Source organism: Agelaius phoeniceus, chromosome 4, assembly GCF_051311805.1.
Source record: "Agelaius phoeniceus isolate bAgePho1 chromosome 4, bAgePho1.hap1, whole genome shotgun sequence".
Taxonomy (NCBI): Eukaryota; Metazoa; Chordata; class Aves; order Passeriformes; family Icteridae; genus Agelaius; species Agelaius phoeniceus.
The window spans coordinates 62016078-62035426 of NC_135268.1; the positions used below are offsets into that span (position 1 = coordinate 62016078).

Consider the following 19349-nt stretch of genomic DNA (forward strand, 5'->3'; position numbering starts at 1 on the left):
GTTTAGCTTTCCAGAAGTCAGAATGCTGACAAAACCAAAACCAGGATTCCTGATATACAGCCAAGAAATAATTAAATAAAAACTGGAAAAAGATGAAAAATTGAGCTGAGAGACCAGAAGCTCTTCAGAAAACAAAGGTTCATGAAAACCTGATAGAAAGTCTAAGCATTAGATCTGGCAGCAGTTTCACCTATCAAATTCCTTTAATTCTCCACAGCAATAGAAGAGAGTATTTCAATTCTTACAATTATCTGTTTAGAAAACATTTTTAAAATACAGCATTTAAGAGACTGAGAACCTCTGCATTGCTTGCAGAAAATAAGAAATATGACAAATTGGTGATCTTCAGAAAATCAATTTAAAAAATACATCTACCTACAATACTGCTGCTGCAACACAGTTCAGAAAATAGTTATTTCACTCTTTTGCTCAGAAAAGATACTATACAAAAAGTGTGTGAAAGACTCCAATTCTGCTTCTGCTAAAGTCATTCACACATTTCACCACTGACTTCAAAAACACCAACTTCAGCCTAGATACTCACAAAGTAATAAATAAGTATTATTGCTATATGCATTATGCATTAATGCCTGAGGAGCTTCCAGCTCTGCTATGATTTCCTCAGATTCTTCTGATCTACCCATGCAGCATGAGTATTCAGATGACAGAAATAGTAGGACATATCAATCTTCATTAAAAATTATATGGAATAAAGCATTAGGAACAGCACAACTCTCAAAAGAAGACTCTTCTGGATGAGATAAATTGTTCCAGGTAGACAGCAGAAATGACCCTTATAATTCCAAACACTTTATAGCTAGCCAATACCAAGGAAAAGTGGCATTTAAGATGAAGAAAGATATGTATTTATCAATTTTAAATTATTTGCTTTCTTCAGCTCCCCAGTCTTACAGGCTCCTATCGTATATTAAGCATTGATATCTGATAAAAAAATATGGTTTATACACTTGTGAAGTTTCTAGCAGCATTCATAACACAGAACCACAAATGCAGGGTTTGGAGTTCATATTGTGAGCATTCACTGCATCTTACATCAACATGATTACTATTTAGTCATATTCCTGCATTGTACACATTTCACAAAAAAGAGTACTGAATATGCTCTCCCTTCAAAAATTCTACAACTTTTAATTACATTCTTTCCAAGTTATGAAAAACAGAAATTTAGCTCCTCATTTTTTTTTGTACTAACCATGCAACTATTTCTCACCATTTTCTGTGTAGGAATAGTCAAGTCTAGGTGCTATGACAACATGATCATTAATTCTTCATCCCTGGCAGTGTTCAAAGCCAGGCTGGATAAGGTCTTGAGCAACCTGGTCTGGTGAGAGGTGCCCTTGCTTATGGTGGGGGGGTTGGGACTAGAGGATCTCTAAGGTCACTTCCAATCCCTTAAGATTCTATGATTCTGTAATTCTTACTTTCCATTAAAATTCAGGGTTAAAAAAAAATAGAACATTTGCTCCATAGCAAATCAAACTGGCATGTACAGCAAGAAATTTAGATTTTAAAACAAAAAGTGAACTTCTAAGATCGTGGTAAATTGCTTTTATTTTTCTATCAAGGCTTTTTGGATACAATTTAATCCTGTTCTCTAGTACACTGGCCTCAGTGTGCTCTACCACAGGAAAAATCAGCTGCAATATACACATATTACTTACTCATTTACTAAAATAAATGGCAGTATGTATTGTGTACCAGCAAGCAGGTTCAAATTGAGGTAAAGCTTTGACAAGCTCAAGGAAGCACAGCTTACAAAATGAAGATTCAAAAGAAAAGGTGTAGTACTGAAAATCCATTTAAAGAAACCAAATTCCCTTTAACACATCTGTATCTTTTGGGAGTATGACAATGGTTAAGCTCCATCACACTGGACACAAACCCAAATTTCTCAGCTTTCTTTAAATTCTCCTGCAGACATACAGAAAAAGAGACCCACAACATTTTTGAGCATGATCTTCTAGTGTGCATATCAAATATCCAAATCATATAGCTTCCCCTCATTAGTACTCACTGCCCAGAAGCCAATAGTCAGTAATACACACAGCAAGGACCCTACTGAGAATAAAAGCCAAGCTATTTTGCTGCAATAATGAACATCAAGGAGATGAGTTCTTAAGACAAAATTCACAGAATGAGTAACCAAGAAGCTTCCTTATGAAACATTAAAAGTATGTTTTGCTCTCTAGCCAATCCTCCTGACACTGCAAACTGTCTACACTCCAAAGCTGTCCCTGTCCATAAATATTGAACACATGCTCCTGATGTACCTCCTAAACAATTTGGCACTGTCACTTCTTAGAAGACAGAAGAGCTTTATGTTGCAAAGAAGAAAACAACATGTGGCTCTTACTTTTCAGAGTATTTTTCTCATTTTTATCTGAAAGACCAGAATGATTCCAACCATGAGAGTGCAATGAAAGGATGTTATCAATTATGCTGGCAAGCATGTATGTGTGTCACACAGACAAAAATGAAACATACCTGCACCAAAACACACAGAAGGAATTACCAAGCTAGCATACAAGCAAGATGATGTTGGTTGGCTGAAAATACCTATCATCTTTCAATCATCTTTCATAGCAGGAATCACTAACTCTGGATACCTTTGTGGTCTATCTACTATCATCACCCTGGAAAAGGAAAAGATAGCTTAGAAGGTAAATCAGGTTAGTGAGTGCTGACTAATGGGCATCTACTTTATTCACTGCAATACTCTCTTTGATGGTAAACAAAATAGAAACTGAGGAAGGAAAAGGAAGCGAGAGACGTGCACTAACTTTATAAAAACAGTAAAAAACTTCAGCCCCTGGACACATATTCAAACAAGGTTACAAATCCTGTTTTATAGGTTTAGAAATAAACCTGTTATAAAAATAAACCTTTAGAAAGGTCTGCAAGAATATTTACCTTTTTAAATCCATGATGTATCTGAAAATAGTCCAGCAATGTTTTTCAACCTAGCTACATATTAACTATCCCCGAAATAAATTAATGCTAAAGTGATATTAAAAAAATCTTTGATTCTGTTCTTCTTAATATTCACAAAATTATTTTCAGGATAAGCCTTCTCAAAGCCTGAGTTGCTATACAGTTATAAAAGCAAGGACCAATGTGCAATTCATAGAGATAAGTTCCCAATTATCAGGGAAAGGCAGAAAATAATAATGCTGTTAGTTACCCTTCAAGAAAGAAAACTCCATCCATGGTTCTGTAACTTTTCAGCTTCTACAGATTTTATAGTTGCAGAATACTGCCTTTAACCTCACTTAACAGGAGGTAATGATAAGACTGCATAAACAACATTTGCTCATCCTCACATAAGACCTTTTATAAAAATTCAACTGAAGAACAGATGACCTTTAGCAGTGGCATGTTTCTGTCAAAAAGCCTTTCAACAATACCAGGAGTGTTTCTTTGCCCTAGCAAGTGGTCCCTGCAATCACAGGTACACGGTATCTTTCTGGCAGCACTACAAACTATCACACCTTAGACTCTGATCCAGCTGTTTTCAAAATACACTGCTCAACAGTAATGCTGGCACTCAGCAGGGGCTCTCTTTTCTAGGACAAAAGCCACCCTTTTGAAAGCAGAATGTGTTAAGCAATAGTAGAATACTGTGTTTCAGTATTTTCTTGCACACCAAGAAGTTTCCTTTCACATAGTGAACCACAGAGCAACAAAGCAGGGTGTTTATTATTTGGATTGGAAAACTTGCATGTCTAAGGCCTAGATGGTGTTGTGACTTCTACAAGTGAATCAATATGAAATATAATGACTCTCCCTTCCCATAGATGATTGTCTAAAACAGTTCAAAAACCTAAGGTAGTTCAGTAATATGCATAAACAAACACTATAAAAAAAACAAAGAGGAGATACTCAAAACATATTCAAAGGTTTGGCTGATGATAAAATAATAAATGTGATGTAACAGCAGTGAATTCTTACTCTTCCAAAGCCTGATGCATGCTCCCAGGTTCTTCCAAGGACAGAATATCAATGATTTGGTCATTCATAATTGTATCTTCACTAAAGAGATCACCCGAATTAAATTGAGAATGCTCCAGTTTGTGATTTGGGCTGAGATCAGGCTGTATCTCCTAAAAAAAAAAAGAAAAAAAAAAGGGAGAAAAAGTAGCAAACTTTAGATTATAAAAAAAAGTCTAATGAGTGTCTGATTTAATTTTATTGCTGTTTTGACACAAGGTGAGAAAGTTTTTACTAATCATCAAACTGTAAATCTGCAAAGAGTAGAAAGAGGTTGTGCAATTCAGATATGTATCTGAAATCAAAAATGCTACTTTTATCTCACACTGATCTTTTTTAGTATATATCTGATCTGGAATACAGATTAAGAAATGGAGAACACAGAACACTTGTGAAAGTCATCCAGGAAGTTGTCTTCCACTTCAAACTTTCTAGGTAATTAAAAAACAAATTGCCATGGTATACAAATTACATATAGCAACATTACAGTATTATTAGGTGAACAACATGGAAAAATGAATCCTATCCATGATAGAAGTGACTCAGTTCACAGAGACTTCAGGCTGAGGGCTAATAATATTGTGTAAAAACTCCACTATAAATATCTGATGCTAGAGCAAGCTGGACCTTTTTTACTCATTCATTATCACTATTTCTTTTGTAAAAGGAAACAAGTCACATCCTTTTCATTTAAAGAGATTAATTTTTCAGACTAAAATAAGTAAAAGTTACTGATGGTGTAATTTTCAACAGCAAAGGCTGCAAGTGATTTGTGAGCTACTCTGGTCAGTCCAGAGGGATGAGAGATCCACCACCCTTTTGGCAGACAAGGGGTTCAAAGCTCTCAGCACACCTCTCTTAGGACTGCTCCAATCACTGTAATAGTCTCACTAAGGTCTCTAGCTCCCTCCCAATGAAGTTGCTATACTTTACATAAATACAAAAATAATAGTAGGAATGGCTGCAATTGCACCAACTTGATTAATATCTATCAGATTCTGTATTTTCTCTGGTGCAATAGATAGTGAAATACTTAAAAATGGCACAGAACAGTGAAAATACTTCACCCTCAATCCCATCTGTCTTGCTTAATCACTGAAGATATTATTGCACATTGAAGAAACTAAGACCAAAACTCAAATCCCAATTACTGATAATCAGAAAAAAAATTTGCACCAAAGTTGCTGTGTTCAAAATAAGTTGTCTACTCCCTTGGCAACTTCTTATAACCCAGAGACATCCTGCTCCTTACTCTGAGGGATGGAGGGGAGGAAGAGAAAAATAAGGAAAGCAATGAACAGGCAACAGGTAATCCCCCTCTGATGTAGAGCAAACATCCAGGTACTGACAGCAGCTTTTTTTGATCAGGGTATCATTCTCACACTCACCTCCAAACCTGACTGCACTAAAGTTTAGAGGATGCAGAGATTACATTACCTGTGAGCCAAATCCATCACTTGGTGGCTTCTTTTTCATCTTCAAAAACTCTTCACACAATCTTAGCAACTTATATCATCACATATGATCAGTGAAAAAAATTAAATAACCTACCCTGACAGTACAACTCACCTGGTTTTTACTACAGCAACTCCATTTTAATATTTGGGTTCGGTAAATGATGAAAATGACAGCACATGTCAACACAAGGGAAATGAAAAAAGCAATGAAGAATGCTGAAGCACTGATGGCATGGCTGTATAAAATCTGAAATTAAAAGATCATTTAATTAAAATGTTATTTTTAATACATATAAAGATCAGATCATAACTGCAATTCAAAGACTGTAACTGTAAGCAACCAGCAAATTATTTTTAAATGGCTTCACACAACTTCAGGATTTCTTAGCTCTATATTATTACTACATCTTGATGAATATTTTCTAACAAGTATGTATTTTCAATAGGTTTCCAATTCAAGCAAGAGAACCCCACAGACAATTTTTTGCTTTGACTTTTGGGTACCTTGTACTTAATAGCCTATTTTCCAAAGTTACCACTCTCTTATGAAGTCTCATTGAAATTTTTGGCTTTGATGTTGCTCATAGGCTCTGGAAAGTCAGTTAGATGTTGGCTACTTAATTAATGGCCCAATCTGTGTGCAACCTTGCAGCTTCTGCATTAGCCTGAGTCAGAAAAAGCTTGCAGAACTATGAGCCACAAACAACTTTTTAGACCTTTCACTTTAGCTCTTAACTTAATCTTTAAACGGAATTGCATTAAAAATTAATTTTTACTTCATGCTCTATGTAGCAAAAGTTAATTCAGTGTTTGTTTAGTTCTATGAGATCTTTCAATGAAAAACATAGCACAGCTATTAGTCTAATGTTTCACCACTGATCATTCTGCTGGGGCTAGGAACTGTAAATAATTAACATGCTTCTTGCAAGCTGGGTTTGGTTTTTTCTTGGAACAGAAACCTGACAGCATTCCATAGAGTCAATAGTAATTCTGCATAGGAAGTTATATTCAAGCATGGCCCACAATTTGAAAATAATTTATTGCAATTTGACACCTCTGTCACATCAGGACTCTGACTGAGATCCCTCCACCTTCAGGGAACAGGAGATGCCATAGCAAATACTTAGGAAAAAAAAAGCTGCTTTGAAACCACTTCATTTTGTCTGAACCCACTTACATTTGTTTAATTTCCATGCACTCTGAAATTCAAGGATCTCTCTAGGCTTCTGGGGAAAGCAAGGATCTGGTGAGGCTATGGATTCAGTGAAGCTGGAAAGAAGCTGCTTTTCTTTTGGTGAAGAAAAAGCACTGGCTATGACTCTGTGCTTTCTAAGGAAGAGGTGAGACCCATGGGGGGACAGTCACTCTGCATGAGGGCAGGCAGTTTTGTCTGCGCTTTCATATTTAAAGAAAATGGGTTCTGGAAGGACAGTCCATGTCACTGGGGGCTGTCAGTCCAAGCAGAACACAGCAGGTGCTTAATGCCATCTGAAAGCACCACAGCAGATGGTGCAGGAAAGGTGCCAGAGCCCTGGCTCAAGTCAAGCCCAGTGTTGGCCCTGCAGATCATCCTTCAAACCATGGACACACCAGCAGGCCTGAAAAGCCATTCCTGAAGCCAACCTCTAAAGCCATCCCAGCAGTGGGAAGAGCCATTACAGGCCCAAGAACTGATATGCTGCCACTGCTTTGCATGATGCTGAGGGAAGCAAGTCTCATAAAAATCAGTGTAAAGGAATTATTATCATCTCTCCCATGCAACAGGCTTAGATGGGAGAGCTTCCCTTTCCACCAGTGTCCCATTCAGCATCAAAAGTCCCCCAGCCAAGGGCAGAGGCACAAAGTACTGACAGGCCCTGAAGCACTGTGGGGTGACATCTAGCACAGACACTCAGATGAGCAATACTCCTATTTTTTCATAACCCACAAAATTACCTTGTTCCAGGCAACCAAGCACTTTCTTCCAGTGCACAGAAGAGAAAGGGTTTGTAAAACTTTAAAGGACAGCAAAGTATCTAAGTGTTCAAACAAATCATGTGAAAGCTGATGGGACCAGCATCAGCTGGTCAATCAATGTAGCATGACACTGTCATTACTACATAATTAATTCTTCACTTGTCATTCAAATACTGCCCACTTAGTCACATATGTGCCTTGGCTTTAACACATCCATGAACAAATTTATTTTTAATAAATAAATTTGAGATAGAGAACATTTATGACAACTGACAATATGAATGAAATAAAATATATCACACCTTCTCCAGCTAATCCTAATTTCCTTGCACAAACTAGTTTCATTCCAAAACACCTTATGCTTGGCCACAGCTCAAAGTCAAATACTATGCATGTGAAATATGATGCGTAAAATAATTTCTAAGCTTTATTTTTCAAAAATTTATGGTATTTTCCACACATTTTAGTTACCATGCCTGTTGATTTACTAAGTGCAAATGCAGCTGAGCTAATTTTACCTCCCTCTGGAACAGTTCACAAGAACTTTTTGAGGTCTGACTATCAAGTTCAAATTGGAAAAAATAATAAGCACAGCAAAAAGGTTTTATGTATAATAACAGATTGCAGAAATTTTCATGATCAGTTGAGACCAATGTAGCTTACAGTCTTGGCTTAAGACATCAGCAACTGCTGGAAATCAATTCACACCAAATTTTACAAAAAACATTCATGAGGCTATTTTTCTAACCCAGTCAGCTACCTCATGGTTTACACCTCTAAGAGTTTCCAAAAAATAGATTTATGGCCAGTCCATTTGTAATTCTTAGCTATACAAACATCCAGTCCTTTAAAATATTACTAGATCTTTATCCAGGGACCATGAGTTCTCTAGCTTATGTATAGTTTTAGTTCATATCATGTTTAATCATGGCTTTCAATTTAACAGAATAGGCACTTGATCTTCAATTACAAGAAAGCCATGTCTGGACATGTCATCTAGTACAATAATAAGAGCTGAGAAGGCAGAGATCCCAGCAGAAAAGAATACTGGAACAAGAGGCCCCTGTGCCCAATCTCCAAACAGATTACTTATTCTAAAGGCAGAAAGAAACTCATAGGACAGGTCAATGGAAGGAATGAGTGGTCTAGCCCTCAGGACCTATTCAGGCAAGCCCTATCCACGTGCACAGCCATGGCAAAAATGCTCTGTGGTGAAACAAACCGTTTGCTTCTGCCTGAACACAATCTCAGTACTCTTGGTACCATCATATTGCAAAGCTTCCATACCTTCTTGGTGAGTTCTCATGGGCAGCTCCTTGCAGCACTGACTCTTTCTTCTTCACAGCACAACCAACAAACTCCAACTCTCTCCTCACTCACCTAACCCTCTCTTTTATAGCACTCGTGTTGTTATTGGACACAGCTGTGGCCTCTCAAGGGCAGGGCTGTTCCTACTCTTTGGTGATTAGTACAGCTGCAACTCCTCAGGTGTGAGATTACCTTCTGCACTATCTTTATTTTCTTACATTCTATCCCTCCACATACTCTGGCCAACCAAGCCACAGCTTCTTTAAAAACAACCCCTTGCAACAGCAGCCTGTCAAACTAATGAGAGGCTGGGGGAAAGAAACAAGTCTGGGAAAGGGATTACTCTAGCAATGAAACTGATGGATGAAGTAGAGAGATTTTTAATAAAAAACTATCTAAAAGAATAATAGTGCTGCAATGTAATTTTGAAGGTTTATTTGCCTGTTAAAAAGTACGTTTCAGAATACTTCAGAAGGCAAGAACAGGAAGTCATACTGAAGAATGACTAGTTAAAAAATTAAAGGAAGCAGAAACTATGCCACTCTTTCCACAGTTTTATTTGTCAGGCTTGAGTACGAGCATCATACAGAAACCTTTCCTCAATGGGTGGAGGACACTTTTACCCTTTTGGAAAAACAAAAAGCTTTCTCATGGTGGCTAGGCACAGCAGCAGGTGAGCATAATCCTCATCACAATTTCCTATGCCTGGATAATTCCTCAAATGAAAGAACATGGCAAGGAGCATAATGGCATTTTTAGATTTTCTGTACTAAATATTGCTGGTTTAAGACAAAAAAAAACCCCTTGAGTCTTGCTTTCTTCCTCTTAAAATCTGAGAAGGCAGAACCTGTGTATGATTACTAGCCAATAGCTGAGTGATGAGACACAAGCACACATGTACATCCTTTGCTCCTAGGATTTACTTTAGATTGTCCAGAAATATAAGCAGGAGAGTCAATGTAATACCAAATCATAGAATTTACCTTGGTCTTCTCTTCTTCCGTTATGGTAAGTGATGCTGCCAATGATACGAGATGTGTTTTATTCTGAGAGAGATATAAAAAATTACCTGTATTAAAAAAAAAAAGCAGAATCCACTGGCAAACAGCCTAGAGTCTCTAGAAAAACCTCTCCTTAGAAGATTAGCTGTACTTCTCATTAAGCTTAAAGCTGAAATAAATCTGATAGGAAAATGCAGTGTACTTAGAGGTAACACTAAAAGACATGGAAGCAGCTGCTCTGTGGGATACACTCTCCATATCCCAATGCACAATATATTACATTTTTCTTTGCCTAGAAAATCTGGGTTGACTGAGAACGCACAGAACAGGAGCCACAGTCAGTACAGAAATCTCTACTTTTACCATGCCATGCCCTGTTTTTTTAAGTTTTCCTCTACGCCACTCTAGTACCACTCCCATACACATGGAACACCTTTTCCTCCAAAACCAAGGAGAAAGGCAACTGAAATGAAAGTACATCTGCAGGTTATAATTACATGTAATTATAAAAACCACAGAAAAATCATCAAGCCATATTTAAGAACTGAAAAATTTTACTTTGGCAGAAACCACTTGTCCTGTCTCCTACTCAAAGCCAGGCTAATTCCAGCATTAGAACCATTTGTTTCAGAGCCTGATGCAACAGGGTTCTCAAAATCAGCAAAGATGGAGATTTGTCAGCTTCTCTGAAAAATCTTTCAAACACAGAAAACTCTTATACTAAATGGTGTCTTATGAGCAATGAGGTTTTTCCATGGCTGCAACTTGTTTTTCAGTTAAAATAAATAATAAATATTAAATAAAAATAAAAATAATAAAAATAAATAATAAATATTTTATTATAAAAATATGGCAAAAATTTCAATCTCTCTGAGACTTCAAGAATACACATGTAAGTGTGTGGGACACTTATTTCCAGGACAGATCAATAAACTGGAGAGAAATATGAAAAGTATAAAGAAAGGCTACAAGACAACACACAAAAATACTTTACTTAAGGAGGTCTAGGACTTCTTAAGCTATGAAGAATAATTAATGCATTTATAAATTCATGGTAAACAATCAGAGAGCCTAAGACTTTCATTTCATTACATGATGGCCTCATTGTTTAGGCAGGCAAGAACCACCCTGGAGACTGTTTTTTTTACAAAACTTGTGAAGAGCAGAATAAAATTGTGAATAAAATACCTGTGATGAACTCCTGAAAGTTAGCTTTGCAGGCAGTGTCAAGACCCTGCCATGCCACATTTCTTCTGCATCAAGAAGTGCAGAGTAGTTGATGGCAAAGTGTTCTCCACCTATTAAAACAGAGATATGGAGAGATTTGCTTTCTTCAATGAAAATTTCTCAAAGATCCCTGGGGAAGGCTTGGGACAGCACTGGAGCTTCTCCTTTCTGATACAGCAGATGTCACACATCCAGAGTAGCCAGTTCATGGTCATCTGAGCTCAGCAACACCCTTCATATCTATCTATTGCCTCTAAGAATTCAAACAAATTCAGCCCAGGATCTGGAAACTGCATTAAATGATGCCCTGACCTACCCAAAAACATTTTTTTTTATACCAAAAGTCACATGAGATTATTTTAAAATATATTTATTACAAAATGGACTGCCTACATTTTAACTACTAACTTGTTGATTCTCCCCTTATTGAAACCAAAGAGAAATCTGACAGAATTCAGGTGAATTTTCATTCACAATGCACTGAAGTATGGAAAAATTATTATGGCCAACACTGAGCATGACAGTACAGAGGCCAGTGTAGATGGAGCCTTTCTGCCCAGCCCCTGTGGCAAGGTATGGGCTGACTTCAGGATTAATATAGTAATGACCAAACCTCAAACTATGAAGAAATCTGGTCTGCTGGATTTTTTTCCACTTCAGTATTTTTCACACTGATTTGTCTGAAAAGCTGGCTTCAAGTCCAGATTCAGTAATTATAAATAAATTATGTAGCAGCTCCAACTTGGCTTACTATAATCAGATATGAAAGCCATTTTTCTATTCTTTTTCAGGGATAATTCTTTCCAGGAAATCTCTGTGGAAAGCCATCAATTCCTTCACATTTCCAAAAAGACCAGTCCTGCAATCACTGCTCAAACTGCTGTTAACAGAAATGGAGTTTGGGTATCCAATTGCAATCAGACAGCAGCCCCAGGTCTATTTATTTCCCTTTTCTACGTGGAAATCTTTCACCATAAAATTATCATGCCAGAGACACTTCCATCATAAACAGGCATCAGTGAACACTTCTGAAGCCCCTGGAGAAATGTCGTGATTCCCAAAAGCAAGCTGCTAATTTTCTACATGCTTGTCATTAGGAAAAACGAGATGAAGAAATCAAGAAAGATAAAATTTAATGCACGTGCACTGATTAAACTGCCACCAATCAGAAAAGGAACAAACTGACTTCACAACTGGAAGAGGATTATTTCTCTATTACTTGCTTTGACTTCATAATTTGTTCAGTTTGGAGAGAACCCATTCTGAGAAGAGCTGCCTTATTTCTGGTGAATCATCTTCCGTGTTTGTATGGCCTTTTACAATTCCAATGCACCTCAATACTTGAGCAAGCTGAGCTGCTACACTTGTCTGAAAATGCCTCAAAAATATGATTAAAATGCCTTTTGCAGAAATTTTTAAAAATACCCCAAATTAACAAATACAAATGTGAAAGATTCTCTTTCATTTTTGATGACAACTTTTACAAAGTAAAGGAGGCTCAGTTCTGTGCCTGGAAGACTGGAAGCAGTTCAAAGGTGGGAGTCAAAATAGCTAACAGTGAGCTGACAAAATTGGAAACTGCAGCCTAAAACCTTTCCCAGACTTTTTCACCTGTATTAATTGATAATCAAATAATTTACACCACTATAATTAATTAACTAAATAAATAAATAAATAAATACTGTGATTTTAACAGATGCACTCTGACATATTTTATGAGGGGTATTTTACTGGAGATTTTGTTACCTTGCAAGAAACTTTTCCTGTAAATCTGTATGCCATTTCTGGTCTTATTCCCACTAGTTTTTTGAACATGTAGACCAGTGATGTTGTCCATGATGATAAGATCTGTGATGTTTGTTGAGAGCAATGTGTTGGTGTTATTAATCACAAGTGTAATGTATGCAGTTTGAGGGTCATGTTCAACATCCACCTGAAATCAGAAACATTACTATTAATGGTGCAAGATAGCTGTATGTGCATCTTAACAGTAAAATTCATAGCCTTGATTACAAATAAAACTTCATTATATGTGCAAAGTTATTTTTTGAAGGTATTCTGAGTGATCTGCAAATGAAACTACACTCAGTTTGATCTCACATTCCCAGTGAGATTTTAATCTTTGGTATGTCAAGCTGTTGCTTGGAGACAGTGGCAGAAAGCCAGAAGGTGGAAACTCAGCTCATACAGGACCAGAAGCGTAATCAAATTCTGAATATCCCCATAATAACTTCATACAACACAAAACTGGATCATAACTTTATAACCAGAGTTTGAAAAATTCTTAAATTTGTACCTTTGTACCACAAGGATGTTTCTTTTGCAAGCTTCCTCACTGCACAGTATTTCTCTCCATGCAGTTTTGGTCTCTATTTTCCTTTCTTCAACAGCAACCCCATTCTCTGAAGGACACTGGCTGTCTTGACTTGCCCTTCCCACGGGAGGGCAGATGGAGCCCCCAGTGAACTTGGGAGTCCATGGCTCTGCTTCCAATTAGCAGTGATGGTCATACACTAATCACCAATCTCTAGCAACATGCACTCATGTGATTTATTTATTCCATTAAGCCCTTAGGTCTCACTGAGCAATTATACCCTCTAAATGAAATTATTCAGAGTTGCTTACTGACCTCTCACCTCCCAAACTGCCTTCCTCTGTAACTCATATTAAACTAGAATTGTCTAAATCTTTATAGGATCTATAGTAACATGGTGATCTATAGTATATTCATGATGATTTATGAGGTTTCAAATAATGACACTAAATTAACAGTCTTTAAACCGACAGAATTATGATTCAGGCCAAACCTTTCTCTTTTTAGATCTCCCTTTTAAGGAAATGTCTACATTGTATCTGGACACCAGCAAATATAAAATAATAAAGCAGTCCTCATGAAAAATGAGTTATAAAAATATGAATTGTGGTAGACTTCATGGTATCCAGAGTTCACCCTATTGAACCATAGGGTTCAATACATGCAGCTATGGTCTCATTGTGCACTGATCTCTGCATTTCATACTAATTCAGCATAGAACCAGATGACAGTTTTAGAAATTAAGGGACAAAATTCCCAACTATTTATTGTACTAGAAGCTGCAGGCAATGTATAAACATGTATTAATGCATGTACAAAATGCATGTATGTATTAATGCATGTATAAAAACAGACTTAGTTATATGTCTGAGGAAACCATTGCCAATATCACATGCTTGTATATCATGAGTTATACCCCAAGTTCTGAGAGTTAAAAACATCAAGTATTAAAAATGTATTATATTTTGGTCAGAGTCTTTCTTCTCGTTTCTGAACTGGCATGATGTAGACAAAATGCCTTTCAACATTTCATGTGCAATCACAAAAGCTAGATACCTGCTTTAAAAAGCAAAATCAAAACGAAACAAGAAAAAAGCCTCAAAACCCCATTTCTCATTAATATTAATTCCATGTTTTTCATTCCTTATTTTTGACTGGTCATCAGACTTCAGCTCAATTGCAAAGGGGTTGAAAGAATTTGGATTTTTTTCCCCTGAAATCAGCAGATGAGAATCAAACAACAGGTATGGTTTGCCTGCTCCTAGAAAGAACTCTACACAGTGCTGCCACTGTGATCAGTGACCACTGGTTATCTTTTTTAAATTGCTCCTCTAATTTGCCTGAAGATGTTTTTTCTTGCTTTTGGAGCAGATGGTTAGGCTGCCAGGCACCTACAGGAACCAAACCCAATGGCAGCCACTGATGATGCATAAGCATCTACTCTATTTTCTCTCTGCTGCTGAAGTGTCCCATGTGTGTCACCAACCCCTGCAAGAGATCTCACACCAGGTACCTGGGAGAGTGAAGGAACCAGAGCAAGAGCATGGACATGACAGGAGGAAAGAGAGAAGGAAAGAATTGCCACAGAAATTGAAAGGAATGGAGGATCCTTGTTAGGAGTAAGTTAGAACAACTAGAAACAGGAAAGAAAGGAGAAAAAAAGATTACAGAATCATTGATAATCTCCAATGCACGAATGCTTAGGAGATTAAGAAACAAGAGAAGCAAAAGTGTTAGAAGGCAAGCAATTAAATTTAAAGATTTATTTCAGCTCTGCTAAGGATTATTGTCACTGTGTAGTACTGTTATAGAAAAGTTCACGTCATACTATGGAATGAAGCTCTTGAAGAAACACATTTCTGGAAAGAAGGAAGACAGTGGGTGCTGGAAGCACTGGTAAAATTTAAACACCTCAGTTTCAATAGGGCTATTTCTATGTTAAGATGTTGGAAAAATCCTGACTCCAAGAAGCAAACATGAGACACCTCCATGCTCTGAGGAGTGACTGATTGCAGGAGGAGGAAAATGTGCAAAATGCACTTTTTTCTATTTAAAACAGCTAAAGAGCACCATATGGCCAGTATGTCTCTTAGCATGAAAGCATTTGTTCATTCAAAATAGGACTGAAGCAGAAGACAATATAAGCCAAGAAAATTAAATGTGAACTGCTTTTGCACGTGGAAGACAATCACATATAATTGTGTAGTTTTCAGTAATTTACAACTAATAGCACTACAAAAGTATTTTCTGATAAAGACAACATCTACAACAGATTACCTTTAATCTCCTACAGCAGTTATTTTTCAGTTTTAATGAGCCTGTGTGAGGCTGTGTTGAACACAGCAAAAAAACAACATGGGACTGGTTTCAAAGTCTGTTCTGAGAGGCTTTGGTACAAAAACTGGGGATCCACAGATAGAAAAGCAGAAGATTCTGTGTTACTACTTTTATGTCTGAAATGCTTACTATTCAGCCTCATTAATCATGATTTGCTGCCATTTCAAAAACAACATTAGAGGTAATTAGCACAATGAGATGTGATGCATATTCATTCTTCTCTACACAGCTGATCTGGTGAAGGTTATAAAGTCACCTCTTCTGCACTGGTTACTGAATCCTCTACCCTCAGGCACCATTTCAGTGGCTGAATTCAGATTGATCCTAAAGTTGGATGTGCTCTCTCTCTCTCTCCAGGAGACAGCTAACTGGAACTGACTGTAATTAAATAATAAAAATTCATACCTGCTTTATCAAGTGCAAAGAAAGGGAAAATAAAGGGAAAAAAGAAAAGGAAGAATAACAGTCTAGTAAAAATAAAATGGGAAGTTAAAAAAAATTCCGTATCTTTGCTCCTTACAAGCATTTACACAAGTCAAATGAAACCTTGTTTCATTAAATATTGTGCTTCAGGTGAGTCCCACTGAATACTCAGACATGACACAATAGATTTGCTATGATTGTGTGTTAGGATGCCCAAACACACTATGTGTAACACAGGGGTCAGTGCTTCATCCTTCAAAAGAAGTCCACACTTGACCCAGGTAGGGCACCCATGGCTGGGCCAGGGGAATATCTCAGAAGGTTTATCTCATCTTGCAAAATTTGTCTCTATCTCTACCCAGCCTCTTGTCTGATTACTTGGGTGTTCATTGGGATTTGCCCATTTGCAGTTTTAGAAATTGACAGACAGGTTTTTACTTCATTTTACCACAATCCAAAATGCCCTGAAGCCTGAGATTTCACTGACTTCTGTTTTGAATCAACACTGCAAAAACAGTGCCTCTCAGAGAGTGGGACCATTGTAGCATCAAAATGCACATACTGCCAAAAACTCAGCATGGGCACATGCAGGATTCCGCTTTTTAAAGGTCATTTGGGCACAAACTTCCTACCAACAAGAGAAATGTAAGAAAACTTACCATGCCACATTTCTGAAGAGTTATTCCAAATTCAGAAGACACTGATGTATTGGACACGTCTTCAGGCTATGGAAGAAGGGGAATAATCTACATAGTGTATGAAAACACAATTTCAAACTTCAGCAACAAGTTAAATTATATAAATAAATAATTTAAAAAACAATTAGAGGTACCAATTGGCTTCAAATTTAGGAGTTTTATTATCCCAACAGTTTAATCCTTTTTCTAGTCCAAATGTGTAAAAACTACTTATTCCTACAAGTAATTATTAGAATCTTATTGATATTTTCATCTTTTGACTATCACAATTCCAAAAAAACCCACACTTTGCACAAAGTTCATCAGACTATACAGCTTCTTTTAATTTCTTAATATCAGAATTTACACAGCAATCACACAGCTGTACCTGTCACAGGAATTCTTTGGAAATCTCAAAACTAGTTGCTGTTGCTGAAGTCACATCAAATGAAGACAATCATCTGAGACAGAACTAGAAATGTACTAACTGGATAGTAAATTCCCAATATTCAGTTTACAGAATTGCTACAACCCTGCCAAACACTGAAACTGGCAAAGCATCTGTTACTGACCGGGAGGTGGCTGAGGTCAGACTCCCGTTTGAAGAGCACCTTCTTGCTCCAGGAGGGGATCAGGGCAAACAGAGAATGGCTCCAGGGGCTGTCCGAGGCTGCCGAGCTCAGCACCTGGGCAGGGGCTCTGCTGGCCTGAATGGCCTCAGGTAAGGGCACTGCTGAAAACCAAAGCAACATCCAGCATTAGAGCTCAGGATGGGTCCTGCATGGCAGCCACTTGGTGCAGAGGCCAGCCAGGGAGAGGGCTCAGGCCACCAGTGCTCTGTGGGCAGGCAGAGCCAGATATTCTCTCTCAAGGCACTCAAAATCATGACAAGCAACAGAGACTGAGGCCAGCCAAGAAACAGAGATGGGATTTGTCCTGCAAAACCCAGCAGGAGTCAGAACAAAACTCCAAACAAAGTTCCTCCCTAAGGGACTCCCATATACCCCACAGAAAACGTCCTGCCATTTAAATGTAAAGCATTTAGTGCATGAATTAAAAGGTTTAAGCCATAAATCAACTGTTAATATTTTCAACACAAAGAAACTTTCAGCAAAGCATAAAGAATTCAAATAATCCACAGTGTGAGGGGCATCAGTGCTAAAGATGTTCTGCTTTAAAAATGCAGTCTTCCAATTAAGCATTGACCTTGCCAATAGACATTCAGAACTGAAATACTTCTCACTTGAAGAGGGGTCTCAGTTGAAATACCATCAAATCAAATGCTCATAAATTTAGTAATAAGCAATATAAATGCTAGCTTATACTCTTAAATTTTTATGAAAGGTTAGTCAGTGATATTACACAAAGTAACAGGCATAGTTTTGAAATCATATCACTTTGAACTATGAAAGTAAAAGCACTTATGACATTAATAAAAGAAGCTTATACCAAAAATAAATAATTTAATATGTTAAATTGCCAAAAGGTAAAGCAGCTGAATTAAGAGAACTATGTTATGAAAATTTAAAATGGTAGCTGGTTGTCTGTTCAAAGAAGTTATTTTTTTCATTTTTTGCTTAATATTATTCTCATTTATTACTTATTTTTAAATCAATTTTCAGGGATATACATTAAAATGAACAAAAACTCCCATTAAAAAGGCAAGTCATTTTTTGAAATGACTTTTCTATGAAAAAGTCTATTACATATTAATAAAATATGAAAAGCTGAAGACACTAAAATCTCATCAATATGAGTAGCAGCAGTTTTTCTGAAAAGCCACTGCTCTGTAAGAAGAACAATATAGGGAAATACAATTAGTTGCAAATAGAAAAGCAAGGACAGAGCATTCAGAACTGGACCCTTAAAAAGGGCCTTAAAGCATTAATGCACATGAATCACTAAAAATAATTCTGTTAACAGAATGAATGAGATGCAATCCTGTTGCTTACAAAACCCACGTGGACACGCACTTGGGAAGTCTCCCAGTCTTCCCAATGTTTGTTTGGAAGGGAGTAGCATATACTTGACAAAATGTGATTATGTAGGCCAGGGAAAGTTGGTGTCTATATTTTATGACCAGTCTTAATTCACTTTTCTAAATTTTACCTAAGTATTTAAACCATTGTTAAACAACGTGACAGACACAGACTAATTTAGGAAGTTTAAAAACAACATGGCAAACTCGGTGAGAAGAGGAACATGTAGAATTATAACAAATGTCCACATATCTTTGGGGTTGGAATTTTTTCAAGACAGTCATGCATGGCTTATTTCAATTTCAAGACAAAGCAATACTGCAAATCACTCAGAATGAAACCAGTGTTGAATTTTCAGTGCAGTACAAATCTGCTAAATACCAATTTGAGTTCACCTAGCCATGAGACTCTCCAGCAGATCCAAATATACTGTATCTCACCCCCAGCGGCTTTAAACCTGTTTCTGACTACTGAATCAAGCCTCTTTGCACTTTTGTGTAAATATATTCATACACTGAAAAAGATTAATTTTATGTATGCTGTGTCTCTCATACATTAATGCAACTGCAACCGCATTCCTATAAAGGTGGGGCACCAATTCTCCTGTTTGTTTTCTTGACTACAGGAATTGGACTTTCCTTTACACTAAACAGGAACCCTGA

The 19349-nt window shown here is 37.1% G+C and overlaps 1 protein-coding gene across 4 annotated transcripts in view; it reads right to left on the minus strand.

Annotated features, from left to right (window-relative positions):
• EVC2 (EvC ciliary complex subunit 2) overlaps window positions 1–19349 on the minus strand; it is a 60052-nt gene that overhangs the window by 33230 nt on the left and 7473 nt on the right. For 3 of the 4 annotated variants that reach the window (XM_077177706.1, XM_054633353.2, XM_077177705.1), the window contains exons 3-9: window positions 17281–17441; window positions 16691–16756; window positions 12704–12890; window positions 10919–11028; window positions 9713–9775; window positions 5578–5712; window positions 3970–4121 (exon numbers count right to left, since the gene is read on the minus strand). In XM_077177706.1, coding sequence (XP_077033821.1) covers window positions 3970–4121; window positions 5578–5712; window positions 9713–9775; window positions 10919–11028; window positions 12704–12890; window positions 16691–16756; window positions 17281–17441 — 874 coding nt within the window. The remainder of the gene's footprint in view (window positions 1–3969; window positions 4122–5577; window positions 5713–9712; window positions 9776–10918; window positions 11029–12703; window positions 12891–16690; window positions 16757–17280; window positions 17442–19349) is intronic. The other variant, XM_077177707.1, reaches the window with a different exon arrangement.